General features: G+C 36.2%; 1 protein-coding gene across 1 annotated transcript; it reads left to right on the top strand.

Annotated features, from left to right (window-relative positions):
- The first annotated feature begins 347 nt into the window (after window positions 1–347).
- LOC121733801 (circadian clock-controlled protein daywake-like) lies at window positions 348–21,539 on the top strand. The gene is made up of 5 exons (XM_042124156.1): window positions 348–529; window positions 16,873–17,092; window positions 18,271–18,401; window positions 19,651–19,806; window positions 21,306–21,539. The coding sequence occupies exons 1-5, from the start codon at window positions 451–453 to the stop codon at window positions 21,470–21,472; spliced, it is 753 nt and encodes a 250-aa protein (XP_041980090.1). The 5' UTR covers window positions 348–450; the 3' UTR covers window positions 21,473–21,539.
- The last annotated feature ends 1,326 nt before the right edge of the window (window positions 21,540–22,865 follow it).

Below are 22,865 nucleotides of genomic sequence, written 5' to 3'. Positions count from 1 at the left end.
AAACAGATCTTCACATACAAACCCTAGACTATTATCACAGTATTGTTACACCATGTAGAGAGATATTTAGCTTGTAAGATGCACATTTAACTTAATTCTGAAACAGATCTTTATGGCTTCTTTATAGAATCGCCGATCAAAATGTATGGAATTGACATATATATTAAAGCCGATTCTATAAAGAAGCGATAAAGCTGAAGGTCGACGATGAAGGTCTTGGCTACAGGCTCTTTCGACTTTTGTCTGACCGGCTTTTCTGCGACAGCCCTACCAGCGATGTGCCAATTGCCGGCAAACGCGATTTACCTCGATCAGAATAGGCTCGTTTTTAATGCAGGCAGTGCATGCACAGCGTGCGCTCGGATTTACCAGTGCTGGATCGGCAGGATTTGTGAAATTCGCCAGGATTTGTGAAATGAGAAGGAGTTAGACCGGTGAAGTTTGAACACAATGGATGTACTCGGTGGATACGTTTTTACTTTCCTGGCGGTAGGACTGACCTTCGGGAATTCAGCGGGACTCATCGCACGTGAGTTTCATTTGTTTCAGCAATTTTCGGGACTGATTTCGATGTCAAATAACTTTAAAGTGCTAATCTTATTAAAGTAGTTCCTATTTGTAGAATTTCTAACCTTGTTTTAATTTTTGTCTTATTCTATTTATAATGTGCAAGGAACGAATCTTCTATTTAGTGCAACATTGCTTGATAGGAAACGGACTGACGAAATCGAACAAATAACGAAGCTGCATTGATGTTGCATAAAAAAGTAGAATCAGTGTTTAATTATTGTAAGTTGTTGAGTTTTAATTTTTTTGGCGTTAATGACGTTCATTTAACTAATGTTTATTTATTTGTTAGTTTGTTTGTAATGTTTATATTTTAACTATATCGTTATAATTATAGTAGGGACCGCGATCGTTTGATATTCAGTTTCTTGGCAAACTACTTTTTTTGCAATAGATCTGCCAAAATACAAAGTTATTTTCTAGTTTAAATTTTTTACCAACTTTCTCAGCAAATATTTAATGTACATTTTTATTATTATTAATTAATATTTATGATATTATTACCAAGTAATCCGTCAAGTTTTCTCGTTCTCGTCCTTGACCCAAAAGCGGTGCGCGCAACATCCTACGCCTTACACAACTCACAACACGCTCGCATGAGTGCGTGGATTTTTTCAAGCGTGACAAAAACTTTTACACAACAAAAAGGGCCAAATTAGAATAATTCATTTTTTTTCTTGAACCAAATGATGCCCGCAACTCTGCTGCTCCAAAATTTATTTATCGCGTGGGAACCGTACATTTTTCCGGGATGAAAATTATCCTATGTCCTTCCCCGGGACTCAAGGTATCTTCATACCTTTAGCAAAATTGGTTGAGCGGTTTGGGCGTGAAGAGATAACAGAAGACAGACAGACAGACACACTTTCGCATTCAAAATATTATTATGAACATAATATCGTATTCCTACTATTTCCTACTAATATTATAAAGGCGAAAGTTTGTTTGGATGTATAGATATATGGTTGTATGGATGTGTGGATGTGTGGATGTGTGGATGTGTGGATGTATGGATGTATGGATGTTTGTTACTCTTTCACGCAAAAACTACTGAACGGATTTTAATGAAACTTTACAATAATATAGCTTATACATCAGAATAACACATAGGCTACAATTTTAACCGACTTTCAAAATAGGGGAGGTGTTATGTTCGTTTTCTTATGTTCACCGATTACTCCGCCGTTTGTTATCCGATTTTACAAAATTTTTCTTTTGGTATATAGAGTATCATCCCAATTTGGTATTATATTCACTAAAGTGGTGATCTGATGAAGGAGCCATAAGTAATCGAGGGAACTCCTCAAAATTTATAGGGAAACATGTGGTGACTTCGGTTTCGTGAAAAGTTTTCTAAGCATATGCTACCAACAAGTAAGATTTTGCACTGAGGTATACCTGGTATACCGTGGTTCGGAAGGTGCTGAGAGAACTCCTGATTCTTTATAGATACAAGTTTGGGTTTTTCAGCGTTGTTTTAAGAACGGAAAGCATATGCTACTATGCAAATTACATTCATCATCATCATCATCACTACCATATTATACCATGCATCGTCCCATGATTATGAGCCTGTTATTAGTACTTTTCATAGTCTTTTAGATAGAGACTAGAGTTTGTCAAGCGATGATTAAAAAAAATCTATACTTATAATATTATAAACCTGAAAAGTATGTTTTCTTGAACGCGCTAATCTCAGGAACTGCAGATCCGATTTAAAAACTTATTTCTAATTTCAGTGTTACATAGCTCATTTATCGAGTGAAGCTATAGGCTATATTATTATCACGCTACGAATAATACGACCGAAGAAACTCAGGAAAATGTGGGAAAAACGGGGGAAATATTAGAAAGGGTTTATCTCACGAACTACTGGAGCAATTTTATGGTAATATTTGGCACATAATCTATACTAATATTATAAATGCGAAAGTATCTCTGTCTGTCTGTCTGTCTGTCTGTCTGTCTGTCTGTCTGTCTCGCTTTCACGCCAAAACTACTGAACCGATTGCAATGAAATTTTGTACACAGTTATTCTAGAGTCTGAGAAAGGACATAGGCTACATTTTGATGTGGGAAAATATCTTATTTCCATGAAAATATCGATGAAAATTTATTCGCATTGCGCAGGCCAGCGCTCATCCCGGGGGTCCTGGGTTCGAGTCCCGCAGGCGGAACAAGTTTTCAATGTTCCTGGGTCTTGGATGTGTATTAAAATAATATTTCAAAAATCTTAAATATATTTTATGTATAATATTATAAAAAATCCAGAAATATATCGATGCAATTTAGTTCTAATACGATTCAACAGATGGCGTTTTATTTTATTTTAGTTCTAATACGATTCAACAGATGGCGTTTTATTTTTTACTTAAATATATTTTATGTATCTATACTTCTATACTAATCCATACTAATATTATAAATGCGAAAGTATCTCTGTCTGTCTGTCTGTCTCACTTTCACGCCAAAAACTAATATTATAAATGCGAAAGTATCTCTGTCTGTCTGTCTGTCTGTCTGTCTGTCTGTCTCGCTTTCACGCCAAAACTACTGAACCGATTGCAATGAAATTTTGTACACAGTTATTCTAGAGTCTGAGAAAGGACATAGGCTACATTTTGATGTGGGAAAATATCTTATTTCCATGAAAATATCGATGAAAATGAATTCGCATTGCGCATGGCCAGCGCTCATCCCGGGGGTCCTGGGTTCGAGTCCCGCAGGCGGAACAAAAAGTTTTCAATGTTCCTGGGTCTTGGATGTGTATTAAAATAATATTTCAAAAATCTTAAATATATTTTATCTAATATTATAAATGCGAAAGTATCTCTGTCTGTCTGTCTGTCTGTCTGTCTGTCTGTCTCGCTTTCACGCCAAAACTACTGAACCGATTGCAATGAAATTTTGTACACAGTTATTCTAGAGTCTGAGAAAGGACATAGGCTACATTTTGATGTGGGAAAATATCTTATTTCCATGAAAATATCGATGAAAATTTATTCGCATTGCGCAGGCCAGCGCTCATCCCGGGGGTCCTGGGTTCGAGTCCCGCAGGCGGAACAAGTTTTCAATGTTCCTGGGTCTTGGATGTGTATTAAAATAATATTTCAAAAATCTTAAATATATTTTATGTATAATATTATAAAAAATCCAGAAATATATCGATGCAATTTAGTTCTAATACGATTCAACAGATGGCGTTTTATTTTATTTTAGTTCTAATACGATTCAACAGATGGCGTTTTATTTTTTACTTAAATATATTTTATGTATCTATACTTCTATACTAATCCATACTAATATTATAAATGCGAAAGTATCTCTGTCTGTCTGTCTGTCTGTCTCACTTTCACGCCAAAAACTAATATTATAAATGCGAAAGTATCTCTGTCTGTCTGTCTGTCTGTCTGTCTGTCTGTCTCGCTTTCACGCCAAAACTACTGAACCGATTGCAATGAAATTTTGTACACAGTTATTCTAGAGTCTGAGAAAGGACATAGGCTACATTTTGATGTGGGAAAATATCTTATTTCCATGAAAATATCGATGAAAATGAATTCGCATTGCGCATGGCCAGCGCTCATCCCGGGGGTCCTGGGTTCGAGTCCCGCAGGCGGAACAAAAAGTTTTCAATGTTCCTGGGTCTTGGATGTGTATTAAAATAATATTTCAAAAATCTTAAATATATTTTATGTATAATATTATAAAAAATCCAGAAATATATCGACGCGATGCAATGAACATTTTAGTTCTAATACGATTCAACAGATGGCGCTTTTTTTTACTTCGTTGGAACATAAAACTAATCATACTTATTAATTATTATGTTTTTGTTTATAGTTTTTAATACGTTAGAATATTATGTTTAATAATATTATCACTTGCTATAATAATAATCAATCTATCTTATCTTATAGAACTCCTACTGCATTTCTAAGGAGTTCGAGTGTGTTGTGTTGTGGCCTATATTCCATCCAGAAAATATATCAATTTAATTCTAATATATGAAAACATTTTAATTCTAATATATGAAAACAGATGGCGCTTTATTTTTTACTTCATTATTATAACAGAACTAATCATACGGTACCTACTTTATTATATATTATTGTTTTTATTCATAACTAGCTGTTGCCCGCGACTTCGTCCGCGTGGACTTTATTTATAGCGCGCGGTGTCAACAAAATTTGTGTCAAATTTAAAAACTTTTTAAAACCCTGGTAAGTGGTACCCCTCTTAGGGCCGCGCTACACCGGAATGGCAGCGCTGAAAGTGCTTGCCTCGCCGCTGCCATTCCAGTGTAGCGCGGCCCTTAATTAATCAAAATACCCAAAAACAGCTGTGCAGTGTGCACATAATCTGTACTAATATTATGAATGCGAAAGTATCTCTGTCAGTCTCGCTTTCACGCCAAACGCCAAAACTACCGAACCGATTGTAATGAAATTTTGTATACTGATAGTCTAAAGCCTGAGAAAGGACATAGGCTACTTTTTTACTGGAAAAAAGGGTTGTAAGGGTCGTAAATTTGTTCAAAAAATTCATAATAGATGGCGCCGTGCGTCTTCTACATCGCGCTGACGCTTGCTCAAAAGTCTTTCTATGAGAGGTGGTATCATCCTACATTTAAGTCTCGATTTTTTTAGATTGTTATATCTATTCTACGGTATTAAATAACTCAGTACTTTATCTGTGCAGGCAGTGACGTAACCTTAAGACCAAATTTCACCAACGACTGTTAAAGTTAATGCTCGAATTAGTATCACGTTAGCTGTTTTGTTTTTCATATGAATGAACAGGATATTTTAACAAGCTGTTAACACTAACAGACGTTGGTGAAATCGGGGCTAAACCTATCAATGATAAATAGTTTATGGGTAAAGTTGTGTAATTGGGGGGCTAAATAAGCTTTAAAATTTGGCATAATATATAAAGTTTAACATACAAAAATGAAGTACTTATTGTTTGCACACTGCACAGCTGTATTGATTTAAGGGGTACCAGGGTTTTTTTATGAAAGCTTTTGACACCAATTTTGTTGACATCGCGCGCTATAAACTGAAGTCCACGCGGACGAAGTCGCGGGCAACAGCTAGTATGTACATATATACAGCGCCCGATCCAGCTATTTCGCCGCTCCGGGCAAAATAATAATTGCCGCCCCAAAAACCGGCCAAGTGCGAGTTGGACTCGCGTACGAAGACCACCGACGCGACACTGCGCCGCTCTCAATTTGCCGCCCCGGGCAATTGCCCGGTTTGCCCCCCCCTATATCGGGCCCTGCATATATAGAGTAGACCACGTAAAGAGAGTATAACTATTTTTCATGGGAAAATGTACGGTTTCTGTAAAATTCCTAATTTACACGGGCGAAGCCGCGCGGCACATCTAGTCTTTTATAAAAGTTTCGAAAATACGCTCTCTTCTGGAAGTCTCCTTCTCTCCTCTTCTATAATAAAATAAACCTTCAAGAAGAGAGCTTATTCCTGTTAGAAGGACGGCAACGCACCTGCAACTCTTCAGCCCGCCTAGCATACGCCAACGAGATATCTCACTCTCGAGATAATTAAAAACTACTCGTCTCATAATGTCAAAATCTCGACATTATCTCGACAAAACTTTATAAAAATTTGTTATTTCGATGATAGATCTACGCGAGAAAAAATGTTTGTAATGCTAGGTTCAATAGAGATGAAGAGACAAACCATCAAACATCGAGAAAACATGTAGAGTGAGATATCTCCTTGGCGTATGCTAGGCAGGCTGATGTTGCGAGTGTCCATGGGCTACGGCAGTCGCTTTCCATCAGGTGACCCGTATGCTCATTTGCTCCCAATTTCGGGATCATTATAAACTCTTCCAGTCATGTTACGTTCGATAATTTTGAAATCGAGGTAAGAAATAGAAAATATAAAAGCGTGAAGAAAGTCTCTCTCTTCTTCATCATTTAGCCCGGCTGCATGTGCATTTCGGATAATGTTATCCGAAATTTCTGATCAGAAAAATTCTGACGCCCGCCGGAACGCACTCTCTTCATACATTTTGTTGTAGACCCCGCACCCTATCAGAATTTCTTACGTGTCAACATGTATGAGCGGGGCGGGGCGTCCGATTTTTTATGATCAGAAATTCGGATAATGTGCGGCCGGGCTTATAGACTTCACAAATGTCATGGCCCATGACACAAAGGGCCTGATTACACCTACCGATTAGAGTGGCGAGACAGAGAGCACTGTCTCGCGCTACTCTACTTGTATTGGAAGTGGTAGAGGCATCATAATATAACACTTAGGCTAGATTCAGGATATATAATAATAATAATTATTATGTGTCCGCGCCAACAAGCTGTTAGGCCACTTCACCCCGAAATCACAAGAAATAGTATGTTCCTATTTATTTAAGGCCTTAATAATTTGGCTGTAGCGATATAGATTTTTCTCAGCAATGACTAAAGCAAATTAAATTTCATTGTCAGTATTCATCATGTCTTTGTCTTTGAATTACCCATAGGATAACACGATTGGTCAATTTTTATAACACAGAATTAATCAATTAAAAAGACCTCTGTAAAAAAAGGGATTCTATTTTTTCCAACAGAGGAGAGTGATTTAATCTTCCAAAATTTGTACATAGATTGGGTCAAGCATGCACTTTAATTTACCCGTAGCTTATAATATGAAATATATTTATGGTCGACAAAATGGTTTTTGTCGACCATAAATATATAAGAAATGGAAAGGGCGTAAGCGACAAAAACCATTTTGTCGCTTACGCCCTTTCCATTTCTTAGCGGCCTAAAAGAGCGGCGCGGTCGCGCTGACATTTAAGTATACAACTGCTTCTCGCGGTGTAGCCGCCAAACCGCGCGTTCGGCCGGACGCATATAAATCGAGCCTTACATTAAGCAAGACGTATATTTTGTTCTTCATACAACTATGGAAAATTATGTACTTATCAGTAATTTTTGTCATCGTAACCATTATTGTAAACGTCATAAACGTCAACATTATTATTATAATCATAATTATAATATTAATAATTGTACTTGCCAACTACGACTAAATAATAAGCTGGGGGCACGGTAGTCTCCCCCGCCGAGAGAGAGCCAAGCGAAGTCCCACCAAAAACATTTCACATAAAATGTTGCCGAGACGACCACATATTAAGGTCTATCCTGTGAAAAAGATATCAGATCTCATGTAGAGCCAAGCTTCTAAATCTACACGGCCTAACTTTACCGACCCTAACCGAAACAAAATACAAATTCTACATAATATCAGTAAATATTATGAGAATGGGTCGGCTGTTTCGTTACTATTCAGATATTTCGTTATTATATCAGAAACTAAATATTCACATCACCTCCACGACGGAAGCGAAACGGCGAAGTCATATTCCATCTATTTTACTGATATCTATTTTACTATTTTGTTGAAGTTAGGGTCGGTAGAGTTAGGCGGTATAGATTCAGAAGCTTAGCTCTACATGAGATGATATATTTTGCACAGAGCTTATGTGGTCACCTCGGCAACATTTTACATGAAATGCTTTTGGTGGAATTATGTCTTTTGATGTTCGTCCCAATAATTCAGATTTCAGAGAATAATTAATGTATTATCTACGAATAATAAAAACTAAGGAAAAGTAACTCCGTCAAAAACATGCTCCACAATACTTGTCAAAAAAGTGTACCTTAGGTACACATTTCAATACATTTGCAATATTTAGGTGACCTTGAGCGGTACTAGGCTGATGTTACATGACAGATCAAAAGGAACCAAATATATAACGGTAATAGTATGGGAGTTACGATTCCTTAGTTTTTATTATTCGTAGTGTATTATAAAGTAAAAGGGGGGCTAGGGGCTCCCGCACAAAACTGCAAATTCGCATAGTATCACATCGGAATGTGATTTTGATTATGAATTCTGTCGCAGATATAATTTATCTGCGATGCGATGCGAATTCGAAGTTATTTAGCCCTAAGCTATCTGCGTAACTTTTGTTTTCAAAACGATATTTTATACGTAGGTAGGTCGTAGATGGTAGAATTAGGTTCGTTTCGGTATAAGAGTAGCTGAGCAAGCTACATCTCGTTTTATCTGAGTGCAAACTCTTTAATTCATGAAAATGAAAATATTAACAATATATTTATGACCAAAACTCTTTTAAACATTTTAAGAAATCTATGAAAGTAATACTTTCATAGATTTCTTAAAATGTTACTTAAATTATTGTTTAATTCTTATTTCACTTTGCTATTAGCCTTCGGATAAAATTCATAAAATAATGAAGCTCATAGAATTTGTAGATGATCCAAAGTAATGAAAATGCAATTTATTGAATTACGGCTAAGGCTGTGTTCACACGTGCGCGTTTTCTGCGCGCGCGGATTCAGCGCGCGTCGCGTGTTTTCCCAAACGTTAAAGCAGTTTGAGGTTCAATGCTAATTACATAAAGCTTATTTTCAAATTTTTCCACAAAAACCGCGTACGCGCAGCGAACGTGCAGCGACCGCGCAGCGTACGCTCAGCCACCGCACAGCCTACGCGCAGCGACAGAGCAGTCTACGATCACCGCCGGCGCGGCTAGTGTGTCTGTCATTACTCATTCCCTTTGAGACCACGCGACGGATGCCCGTTGCCTTTGTGCGGTGTCGTCAGAGTTATTAATTTCGTTAATAGAAGAAAGGGATGTCTTGTGGGACAAGACTCTCGAAATATACAAAGACAAACGTAAAACTTTGCAAGCGTGGCGTGATTATTAGAAGGTTTTGAGACAATGTCAGATGCAGAAAAAAATAGACAAGGTAAATTTCTTTTGATTTGATGTTCAATCATGCTTGTGTAAGTGTAGTGTACACATATTTTTACACACAGATGTAAAACTATTTCGGTTTCGTTTGACAGCTCGAGATTGTTGCTCTATTCCGCTAGGTATATTAACTTTATGGTTCTCTGACAAAATAGGTTACCTTTGAAACTTTTGGAACTGGCACCGACTTCAAAATTATGAAGATTGAGTACAGAAATAGTTGAATTTATGGATACCTTAGCAACCGAGTAGACGCTGCGTGGTGGCTGCGCGGTGGCTGCGCGTTCGCTGCGCGGTAGCTGCGTGTACGCGGATTGTGCGCGTAGTCATATGAACACGCCCTAAGGCCTTGGAAGTATCTAGTGATTGCCTTATAGTCCATTCAAATTTGTTGTACCTCTCGGATCTTTATGCCGAGGACATAAGGATCATTTACATTATAACAACGGGGTAAAATACCTCTTTACTTTACGTTACTTCGTTGGGGAGTGGCAACTGGTGCATAATTTTATATATTAAGTAATTCTAATATGTATATAAAATTCTCGTGTCACGGTGTGCGTGGTTGAACTCCTCTGAAACGGCTCGATCGATTTTCGTGAATCATAGCGAGCATATTGGCTAGGTTGGAGAATCGGACAATATCTACTTTTTATATTGATAATATTATGCATTTGTTGAATTACAACTCGAGACTGACGGCGACTTTACCATGGTAACATACTTATTTTAGTCATTTCAATAATAACTATAATTGGCGAAATACTTTTTATGATAAAACAACATTTGCCGGGACAGCTAGTATTATATAACCTACAAAATATATTGACATATTTTGTTTGTAGATATGTGATAATCGAGCGGAAGTTTTCCAAATAGTTATAACAGCAAGTAATCTGTTTATTCTAACTATCGTCAATATCGTTCCTTTTTTACAAAATACTTCAAGTGACAATCAGTTTTCATAATATGATAAAATTACACTTGCAGTCTGTATGTATGTAACAAAAAAACAATAATAATGATTTAATGTAATATATGTAATATATTGCCACCATTAAAAGCCAATTTTATTAAAGTAATTAACTTTTTTACATACTACCATAAAAAGTGGCAAGTAGGTAAGATGTGTCGTGTAGGTTAGTGCTAATGAATATTATTATAATACCTACAGACTATGTAATGAACATCCTTGTTATTTTTTTATGTATACTCGGCAGTCGGCACAAGCAATCGTATGTGACGATTTATTTAAATAGAGGCGCATCGCTATTTACATACAATTTTGTGATGCTTGTGATCGGTGTAGCGGCCAAGCCGCTCGTTCACGCGGACATCTAAGTATAATTATATTAATTATATGCGAGCGAAAAACTTTGGAACCCTTTTTACGAAAAATGCGGAAACGTACCGTAGGTGCATGAAATTTTGCACAGAGAGTTTATAATATTATGGAAAAGGAGTGCATCGAACTAATATTGTTTTAAAATTATGCTTTTATCATACATTATTTTAATAAATAAAACATTACACACATATGTGGCACACTACCTCTTTTTAAATTACAAGCCTATACATACGAATTATACTGTTTGTTTATGGTTGAAGTCAGTAATTGTCAAATAAAAAATGGGTTGTTGTAATTTTTGTTAAGTAAATCTGAAATAGTCAATAATTTAAACGGGGAGCCAAAAAAAGAAGATAATTAAAAAAAAGTCGAATTTCAACCATTGGACGATCTCTTACTTTTTTTACTTAATATTTAAGATTATAAGTAGAATAATATGCTAAATACGAGCACTGCTCTCTGTGAATGTTCGTGAACTCAGAAAGATTTCAGAAAGAAGATAATAATTACAAGCCGTAGACAACAATTTATAAGTTTTTTTATGTGTATTTTGCGAAAATGATTAAATCTTTTCTAAAGTCAATAGTTGTGTCCTTTACCATTTATAATTTATGTCATAAACTAAACAGATAATAAATTATAGAACTGATAACATTTTTGCATTGAGGTATTTCCTTTCAATTAGCTTAGTACTAATCTTAAGAGGATACACCAGGGGCTAGAGAAATGAAAAAAAAGCACGTGTAATATCTATAGCTGTCTCCCTTACCTCAAGCCTATACCGCAGAACGCGATAGAGACAACTGCAGAAAATCCAGAAAATCAACGATTCGTTGTCCCCTGATTCCTTCTCCAAAACTTAACCGATTTAAGTACTTTTTTCATTAAAGAATAAAAAAACGCTTGAGCTGTGTTCCTATGTTTTGCTTTTTTTGTATAATCTAGCCAAATCTGTTTTCTGGACGTTTGAACACAGCGGAAAATCTGGCCATTTTTTTGGGTTTTAGAACGTTCATATCTTATTTAATAATTAAATTATGAAAAAAAAGAAAACATAGGGACATTGTATTAGTGGCTGTAGATATTCAGGAAAAAAAATATAACTCTACTAGCATTATCCAGGGAGGAAACAAGGGACAACGTTTGTATGGAAAAAAGGGCGGTGTGGACTCCTCTTAAGGTAACAAACTATTAAAGTTTGGATCTGATAATTCAGTCATTAGTTTATTTTATAATAGGCTTGGAGTGGATGGAAGTAATAGCACAGTATATATTATATTAGTAGTGTAATAGTAACAAATGCAGGGAAACGCAAATTATGAAATATTTGAATTGAAAACCATACTGATGATATTATTATTATGCATGCGAAAATATGTCAGCCCAAGCCCCTAAAACAATTTTGCTGAAGTATGGAGATATTTCGAGTCCCGGAATAAGACATAATATTAATATGATACTTTTATCTCGGAAAAAATGTACGGTTCCCGTGCGATAAACGAATTTCAGCTCAATTGAGTAACGATGCCTAGAAGGCAAGTATACAAACCTTTTAAATTATCTGACTAATTGTTATTGTTTTTACGTGATTCGAATCTTTCCTAAATGTTATTCACATGTGAATTCTTTGTTCATCTGAATCTAATTTATGTTCAATCTAAAAAATTATATACAGTAACATTAATATCGCGCGAAAAACAAGTCAACAACAAAGAATTCCTTTCTTCTTTCTAAACACAGCAATTTCGTTAGTTCCTCATTTTTTATATCGCGATATATCAACAAGTACACAATCCTGAAATCCACCGACCTGTTTACTAAACTACATTATTCCTATTTCCACAATTTGACCCAGTTCAACATCTTCATCCCACTTTCATAATTTCCACGGGACGAATCCAATAATTCTAATAAAACTAGTTCGCTAGTTATTTTCTCGTCTCCATCTTTGCCATCGTCCTCCTAGATTGTGTAGGGCAACATAGATGACCGACATAATAATTATAATATCTATTTTTCCGACCATGAGGACCCTTCCACACGACGCTTTTTTTGCGCGCTGTCGACGCGCATTTCTGAAGCGTCTTCATCGCGTTTTTGCAGATATTACACGTTTTTTTGACGCAAATGAAACGCGCGTTTGTATCGATACAAAAATAGGATCGTGTGTAAAGGTTAAAACGTGTCGGCTTCCTTGCGTATGCTGAGCGTTCAACTTGCGTTTGTATCGATACAAACGAGCGTAAAAAACGTTGTGTGGAAGAGCCCTAAGATATACAGGATGTAAAACTTAGGGTGTATCTCAATAACGGTACTTTGTTTCCTTGTATAGAGTTGACTGTGAATATCTGTGAAATTCATCACTGCGACACCTTTTGTTTTTCGTTGGGGGAATGCGTTTACACATCCCCGGGGCCTGGGGAGGACCACCGAGGTATGTGGGACTCCTTGGGGCAGACGGAAGACGCACCTGGGACTACCCACTAAAACCCCAACGGAGTTCCTGCTCCTGAAGGTGGGACTACGGGAAACGCGTGATACACAACCGCAGCATATCACTGTGATACCTGCCTATACAAATCACAAAAAAAATGCTCTTTCAGCACTGATACTTTCACAGCGAACTCTACATAATATTATGGAACACAATATAATAATAATAACTCCCACACCGGTTTCGGTGACGGTGGCCGGTTTCATTGAAACCAGGCCAGCTACGCAGGAGTAATTTTATAGTGCCCAAGTGTGTGCGCAGTACACAAGAGCACTCTCTATTCCTTTACTCTCATAGCCCAGTGGGACGGAAGACCGACACGACCGGCGAGAGATCAGGCGCAGGACCGACTTTTTACATGCCCATCCGACGCATGGATCATCTTACTTGTCAGACAATCAGGTGATCAGCCTGCATTGTCCTAACCAAACTTGGAAATAACATGTTTCCAACGCGGGAATCGAACCCACGACCTCCGAGTCAAGAGCCGCGCTCTGTACCACTAGACCACGGAGGCGAACACAATATACACACCCTATAGTATTATCACATTGTTTTATTTCATCCTGTTTATCTAACGGCACATTGCATTAACTAATGCTCAATTTTAAGGCTTTTTCTAGAAACTATAATTCCTGACTATTTAAAAATTGATTTTCAAAAATAGATTTTGGCTTATTCTTGGAACTACTAGATAAGCGCGCAGGTCCAGCCGCGGAAGGAGTTCGTCTTAAAAATAGCGTTATTAATTATTGGTGTCTTGGCACAATAGCCAATCAAAAGCATTTAAACAGTAAGGTTGGGTTGCACCAGAGGCGTGGTTAAGGCCCTGTATTCCCCGAAACGGACGATTTTCAAGATTTAAAAGTGACAGTAGACACAAAAATATAGTAATTTATATTCTGAAAAAAAATATGTGTTAGTTAAGAATCTAACACAGTGGACTTTATATTCCATTACACAATATCATGAACTTCACTCGATAAAAAAAAATCCCAAACTTAACTCTTCTTTTAACGAATTTTCCATACTATGTCCAAATTATTTGGAATTTTCAGATAATTTTTGCACTGAATTAATTCAGTGCAAAAATTATCTGAAAATTCCAAGTCCGTTTCTGGGAATACAGGGCCTTAAAGTTAATGTTAAAGTTATGGTTATAGTTAACCGGAGAAATTATTGACAGATGACAGCTGGTCCAACAAGGTTGTAAATAAACGTGGGCGGGGGCGCTACTGGTAAAGAAGAACTGTCAAAAATGGAGTTTTTTGTATGATAACAGCGTTAGTTCCTTTTTTCGCCACTTGCATTTAAAACCTTGTCGAGCTCTATGGTTATGGTTAAATATCGCGTCTTGATGGCGTCCATTTTTAACTTTAAAGTTATAGTTAAAGTTATAGTTATAGTTAAAGTTAGTTGGTGCAACCCAACCTAAAACTCCTATTAAAACAACTCAGAAACCGGGCATCACTACCTCTAATCTAACAGCATCAAACGAATCCCGTTTTTAAACTCCTTGCCTGTTTTTTTCTAACCTGCCAGTTTTACGACGTCAGGCAAATTTTCGAGCGTCTTTTTTCTAAATTCCCTTTGAACCGCAATTCGATTTTCGAACATTCGTAATCAACGGACTCGCAGTCCGTAGACTCAGTTTGAAGGTACGAGTTCAGCATACTAAGCAACTACACTAATCTTTAGGTACCTGTTTACTATTGAAAGCATTATGTAGGAAGGCGGAATATAAGAAGGGTCAATATTGATTGTAGCTTTTATTGTATCACACTACGAATAATAAAAACTTAGGAAACGTAACTCCCATACTTCAATCGTTTAGAATTTGGTTCTCAAGGTTCTTTTTGCACAAAAAATAATATGGCAATAATTACGAAATTTGATAGATTTCGTTCAAATTGACAAAATAAAGCCGTGGACTGGCACTTCTATAATTACACAAAATTCTTGCATGTTTTCATCGGACCGTAATTTTTACCGATAGACCAAAAATGATGAGAGATGTAGTGACGATAGCATTAAATAAATTTAATATAAAGTTAATTTCTAATTGTTTTTTTTTTTGTATTAGATCTTAGTACAATCTGAATACTCAAAGATTAAGGAGAATATAATAAAATAATGTATTTAACAAGCATATTAATTGAATGAAGTAAATCAAAATTAAATGAAAATTAAATAACATATAATATAATAATGAAAAGTAGTAAATAAGAATTCCTTCTCCATTGAATTCGCTTAGTAAAACACTTTACAAGCTTCCTTAAATTTGATTTAAAACGCCATTAATTGTAAGGTTAAGGGAGATCGTAAGCGACACACTTCTGCGGCGTCCGGCCCATGCAGTCGGCATGGCGCGGCCATGCCGACTGTATGGGCCGGACGCCGCAGACTCGATCACATAAAAAGTGTGTCGTCTGCGATCTCCTTATCCTTAAATCGGTAAATGAAGGGCACAGGAAAAGAAGGAGTTCATTGACATTGCCTTTGTTTCAGTAATAAGAGATTTAAACCTAAATGGAATGCAATGAGCGCGTTTTATTATAAATTTGTTTTTTTTTTTAAAGAACTTTACACCATTTCAGCCCCTTTTATCATGTTTAAAATTAAGTGATCTGATTGGCCACAGAAATAAGAAGCAAATGCTACAGTTAATCCAAAAAAACAAAAATGTCAATGAGCTACTTTTTTTCCTGTGCCCTTCAAATGTAAAGTGCCTTTTGAAACCAAAATAAATACATACATGTGTCTGTCTGTTACCTCTTCACGCCCAAACCGCTGAAGCGATTTTGCAGAAAATTGGTATGGAGACACTTTGAGCCCCGGGAAAGGACTAATATGATGGAGTTACAGGCATTAACTAGTTAGTTTATAAGTACTCAGGTCAAACACCTGTTTTGTAGATTTTGTAGAGTTCCGTGCGGATAGGCAATGAATTTCAGTATATTCAGTGTAAGGGAATATTGGGCTAACATAGATCTAGTTGCAATTACGTTGTTACTATGTACGTATATTATACAGCCGTAAATGTTCTCCGTACTGGTGCGTGAAGACGACTAATGGATACCATATTTAGGCATTACGTAGGTATTAGATAATAATTATTATGATCTGAAAATTATTATTATTGTGTAATCCATATCCATACTAATATTATAAATGTGAAAGTGTGTCTGTCTGTCTGTTACCTCTTCACGCTCTAACCGCTGAACCGATTTTGCTGAAATTTGGCATGGAGATAGTTTGAGTCCCGGGAAAGGACATAGGATACTTTTTATCCCGGAAAAATGTACGGTTCCCGTGCGATAAACAAATTTTGGCGCAACGGAGTTGCGGGCGTCATCGAGTAGTTAATAAAATGATTGATTTTGATTGGTTTTAAGAAACTGACGTTTAACTTCATTGAACAAACATAACTAGTATTTTCAATTTTTTTTTTCTGACGTATATCACGTTGTATATTACTAGCTGACCCGGCAAATATTGTTTTGCAATATAAATCAATATGAAAAGTACTTAGATAAAAACCTATTCTCAGGCCTGTTTTGGAGGAGTTCACGCCCAGACACTGGGACACGAGAATTTTTATACATATTAGAAGAAAACTGTCCCTAAATTTTATCCTTTTTTTCAGCCGACTTCATCCACCCCTGCAACACCACCGATTCGGAATGCCTCATCAAGGCGACGCAGGAGGCCATCCCGGAGTTCTCCAAGGGTCTACCCAATCTCGGTGTGCCTGCGCTGGACCCGTTTGTGATCGACGAGCTGCCGATCCAGCTGCCAGGAGTCAAGGTCACGTTCCTGGATGGGAAGGTTACTGGATTGAGGAAGTGTCAAGTGCTTAATGTTGAGTAAGTTGAATTTCCATTATTACTACAGTATGTATTAAGTCTATGTTACTATTACCTTAATGTAAGTACTATCAGACTTACATCAAGGTTTATTGCTAGGCACATGGCGACCTACGTACTACGTAATTTGGTCGCGTTATGACAAAACCAGCCGATAGAACGCAATTAAGATTGAAATGACATGAATTTATACGTGGGAGAGCCATGCTTCGGCACGAATGGGCCGGCTCGACCGGATAAATACCACGTTCTCACAGAAAACCGGCGTGAAACAGCGCTTGCGCTGTGTTTCGCCGAGTGAGTGAGTTTACCGGAGGCCCAATCCCCTAACCCCTACCCTATTCTCTTACCTACCCTCAACTATTCCCTTCCCTTCCCTACCATCCCCTATTACCCTATTCCCTCTTAAAAGGCCGGCAACGCACTTGCAGCTCTTCTGATGCTGCGACTGTTCATGGGCGACGGAAGTTGCTTTCCATCAGGTGACCCGTTTGCGTGGGAGAGCCATGCTTCGGCACGAATGGGCCGGCTCGACCGGATAAATACCACGTTCTCACAGAAAACCGGCGTGAAACAGCGCTTGCGCTGTGTTTCGCCGAGTGAGTGAGTTTACCGGAGGCCCAATCCCCTAACCCCTACCCTATTCCCTTACCTACCCTCAACTATTCCCTTCCCTTCCCTACCAGTCCCTATTACCCTATTCCCTCTTAAAAGGCCGGCAACGCACTTGCAGCTCTTCTGATGCTGCGACTGTTCATGGGCGACGAAAGTTGCTTTCCATCAGGTGACCCGTTTGCTCGTTTGCCCCCTTATTTCATTAAGAAAAAAAAAAAAAAAAGAACAGACTAAAGGACGTTGGGCTGTCAATTGCCTATGAATCAATTTCTTCGATGGTTCTTACCAAAGCCTCAAACCTCGAATCCACTCCATATTATCAATGTGCAATTATAAATTATGGCAGCTTCTCTGTAGGTTGGTTCGTGTGTACGTTGTGCACGTTTTCGTAGTGTACGCTGGGCCTGCCTGGTCAACAGATTCTGCACATTGCTTATTGGCTATTTAACAGGGACGTCGTTAATTCCGATTAGAATCAAACTTACTCATGGATCGTTCTGATATTTCTGTCCGCAAGTCAGAAAATACTATGGTCTTATACAAATTAAAACCTCTTTTTTCAGAGCATATTTGGAGAAAAATATATTTATCTTAGAAATCCGGTGTAATATAACAATCAAAGGGAAATACACAGCCGTGGGACGATTGCTACTATTCCCAATCAATGGAGAAGGCGATTCCAAAATAAAAATTGGTAAGTAGTTTTTTGTTGAATTGAGATTCCAAAATTGCATAACATAAATAAGAGATACAATCAGAGAAATATTATAGAACATAATTTTACTGTAAGTTCGATGTAGTAAATTCAACGAAAACAGAAGAAACATTCAATAGAGCATAATATACATTCTAAATAATTAAGTATAGAAAATTTTGGTACACGTTTTAATTCCTGTAATTTTCACTTATAATACCACAAGAGCTTCAAAATTATCGGGTATTTCCCGATAGGTTCGTTGCAAACAAATGAAGGAGTCAAGTTTTTCAGGTTAAAAAATCACGAAAATGACGACTTTATTTGTTTGCAGGGAACCTTGAGGGAAATGCCAGATAATTTTGAAGCTCGTGTGGTATTCGGGGGATTATTTTTCCGTCCCAAATGTCAGCCAATAGAATTAGAATTTGTTTTTTATATATAGCAACTACCAGAGAAAATTTTCAAAAAATTATCAGTATAATACCATGTAGGTTGTACCACGTGACGTCGAATGGTGCAATTCTATTGGTCGATATTTGGGTCGGAAAAATAATCAATGTATTTCTTCACCATATATTCTTCCTTCACAATAATCAAAAGTTAAAACCAACTTGAAACAAATCATCTCTTTTGTTTTGTTTTTTCCTTATTTTCAACTAAGTACTAAATTGTACATTTATGTTTATTTTATTGCTGTCTTTATAAAATAAAATATCCTTACCACTAATACCAACGTGCAATGAAGAGAATCATGGGAATATTCTGGTATTATCTAAATCACAGATAAAATAATTTAACCTATCTATGTGCAATCTTGCTTATTGTTTTTTATTGCATGCTACACGAACGTTACAAAATCATAACAATTTGATACAATAATTTATATGATTATTCGTGTGAGCATACTATTGACTCATTTTGATGTGCAATGTGCATAAAAATTATCTAAAATTAGCTTGTTATAATTTGAATCAACTAGGTTAAGCTTAAATTTAATGTTTTATATTATACAGTATAATTACAGGTGTGTCTAATATGATCAGTCTTAAGTTAATGCGATTAACAATAGAGATCATTTTAAAGATACTAACTAATATCAGAGAGATAATATTATATTGTAGTCTCTGCTAATATTAAAAATACTTTTAACGATAACCGAATTTGCTACTGGTCTCATAAATATAAAAACTTTTTTTTATATTTTAATGATAAAAATGTGTTTTTTATAAAAAATATTATTTTACAGTGAACTCCGTGATCAAACTGAACATCAAGACGAAATATTTCAAAGACGAAGAGGGCAGGGATCACTTTGGGATCAAAAACTACAAGTACAGCTTCGACTACGGTGACAGAGTGCATTACACCATCAACAACCTGTTCAAAGGAAATCCGGAGTTGAGTGAGTACCATCGAAGAAAATGATTCACAAGAATACGGCCTGCGTCACTTGGTCGGTTTATGTCAATACAATGTTCTTCGTGATCTGTCGGCTGGGTTTGACATAACACGACCAAATTACTTAGGTCTGCCATCTGCCTATGAATGAATTGCTATGAAACTACATAGTAATATTATTACTTCGACTTACCGAGGATATGAAATCGTCTAAAGATTAAGCCCGGCCGCACATTGTCCGAAATTTCTGATCAGAAACAGTTGAACGTCCGCGCTGTCTCTTACATTTTGTACTGAGCCGAGTGAGCTCGAACTCGCCGGAAGGATATTTCGGATAGTGTGCGGGGTGGCGGTCCGGCGAAATTCAACTGTTTCTGATCAGAATTCGGACAATGTGCGGCCGGGCTTAAGCATCGTTACAGATACTAACCACGTCTTGATAATTGGCAAAAATATAATGACTGGGATACGTAGGTAGCATTTTTAGGTGGATACTTCCAATAACATTACTAATAACAACTCATAGAAAATCTGCTTACGTCAAGGATATTTTAATATTACTAGCTGTCAAGGCAAACGTTTCTTTGTCATATAAAGTATTTCGCCCGTATTATTTTATTGAAGTGACTAAATAAGTATGTCACCATGGCAACGTCCATCGCTATCCCGTTGCACAAACGATGGTCGCCGTCAGTCTCGAGTTGTAATAATTTACTATTATTTATTCAACAAATGCACTTATCAATATAAAAAAGTACCCAGTAGCCGATTCTCAGACCCACTGAATATGCATATAAAATTTGGTTAAAATCAGTAAAGCCGTTTCGCAGGAGTACGCAGCCTAACATTGTGACACAAGAATTTCATATAAGTACAAGAATTTCTTTTTCTTGAAAGATTATCTTTTTCATATTATCTAAATCAAAAATACATGCTCCTTTTTTAACAAATGAAACACAAAGTTATCATAAACAATTTAACGCAGGAAAGTTTTGCTAACGTGCATTTTCATTTCACAAGCAGACTTTTAGTACTTGTTAATGCAATAAAAAACATATTATTCATAAAGGATGCTAGCGACACAACTTTTCCCGTAGAGGGTTATTCAATTTTACGGGCGTCGTGTCCGCATTCCGAAAGTCAGTAAAAACTACTCAATTAGATTTTTCATATTTCGTTATATTTTGTACAAAATTCTTGTCGTAATATTTTCTACTCGTGTATAGAAACTACTAGTATATTTCATGATGAAATAACTTTATTATTCATTAAAAAAATCAGATGAAGACTATGGATCTTGAATAATCTTGAATAATAAAAAAAAATCTGAGTAAGAAAGTACAAAATCTACTTTGCATAAAAATTTAAATTAAGTTACCATGTGGCCCTACGAATTATAAAAACTATATTTTTTATTCATTGCATATGCTAGTTTTTGTTATTCGTTGCATAATATTATATGCCTTTAAAAAGCCTTCTAAAATTTTTTAATTTTTTTTCCAGGTGAGACAGTGTTACAATTCTTGAACGAAAACTGGAGGGTAGTCACAGAAGAATTCGGCCAACCCGTGGTAGACTACGCCATGAACGTCACAATAGACACAGCGAGAAAATTCTTCTCAGCGGTGCCCTATGATGAGCTCCTCTACGTACCTATCCCTAAATACTAGATTTAAGTCTAAAGGCCTAAACGTTGGACCATGATTGACAAACTGCTTCATGATTGCCACAAATACGCAGCTATAAAGATAGCTGCGTATTTGTACTATTCCTTTTGTCTGGACTATTATAGAGTCCACTCAAAAAAATAATAGAAAAATTCGACATTCAACATAACTATCTATTTTCATCAAAAAATCCATGCACACTATTATATACTTTTAAGATTGACAGTTCCCGAACCAATATTATTATTATTATCGCTGCTTGTCTTTCTCCCTAGCATACGAAAATTATTTTCTGAAATAAACGGTTTAAATTGTATAAAAATAACGGTAGATGCCTAGCTGGCTTCCAAAGATACATCGTATGATCCAAATATCGATGTTTTTGTCTGCATGTCAAATAAGACAATCCGCTGTAGGCTGTAGGTCAAAAAATCTGTATCCGTTGATTATACACAATAATTAACAATATCCACAGACAATATCTAATTGGAAATATTTTGATCAGATGCAATCATGGCCCAACTTAAATAATTGTCTGTAAGTAATAACTAATAAGACGCGCAAAGATTTGTTAATAACATAAATAAACATTTTATATAGACTGCAGAGCCAAAATTTTCATGTTAGTTACCTATTGTTTTATCTATAATATAAAAATGAGTCGCTGAATGTGTTGCTAAGCGCAAAACTCGAGAACGGCTGAACGGATTGGGCTAATTTTAGTCTTAAAATATTCGTAGAAGTCCAGGGAAGGTTTTTAAGTGACACGAAGTTCACCGGGACAGCTAGTTTTTAATAAAAATATGTTAGTTTCATTTGCTGTTGTAGATTCATTTTCATACAAATTCATAATAAAACGAAAAGATTTCACTCAAAATTCAGCTTTGTTAATAAGAAATAGATTAAGTATAAGTTTATTATAATAGGTATTTTGTATATTTTTTAACCTCTAAGTACCTTATTTTAATGTCTTTTATGTCATAAGGTATCAACAAAGTATTAACTTAATGTTTAGGTTTAGAAATACATACTTATATGTAAAGCTATGGTTAAATAAAAATAAAATATGTAATCAATAAAATTTGTATAAAATCGTGTTGCGATTATTTAGGAATTAATATTAATATGGTTATTAACCATAAATACCTATACAATATTTAGCTTTGATGAGCAGGAAGTATAACTGAAACACAAAATATGGACAACCCTAGACAAATAAAAAGCAGTAACATAGTTTGTGGATTGCATTTCTATTTATTCAGGCGCACATTAATACAGATTTTTATAGTTATCCCAACACCTTCCCACCTCCAATCAAAAGTCTCATAAAAACAAGTTTCTTAGATTTAATTAATAAAATAATATTTACTTGTAAAATTGCCGACGCCCCACAAGG

Source organism: Aricia agestis, chromosome 14, assembly GCF_905147365.1.
Source record: "Aricia agestis chromosome 14, ilAriAges1.1, whole genome shotgun sequence".
Taxonomy (NCBI): domain Eukaryota; kingdom Metazoa; phylum Arthropoda; class Insecta; order Lepidoptera; family Lycaenidae; genus Aricia; species Aricia agestis.
This window is presented reverse-complemented; position numbering and strand designations above follow the sequence as displayed.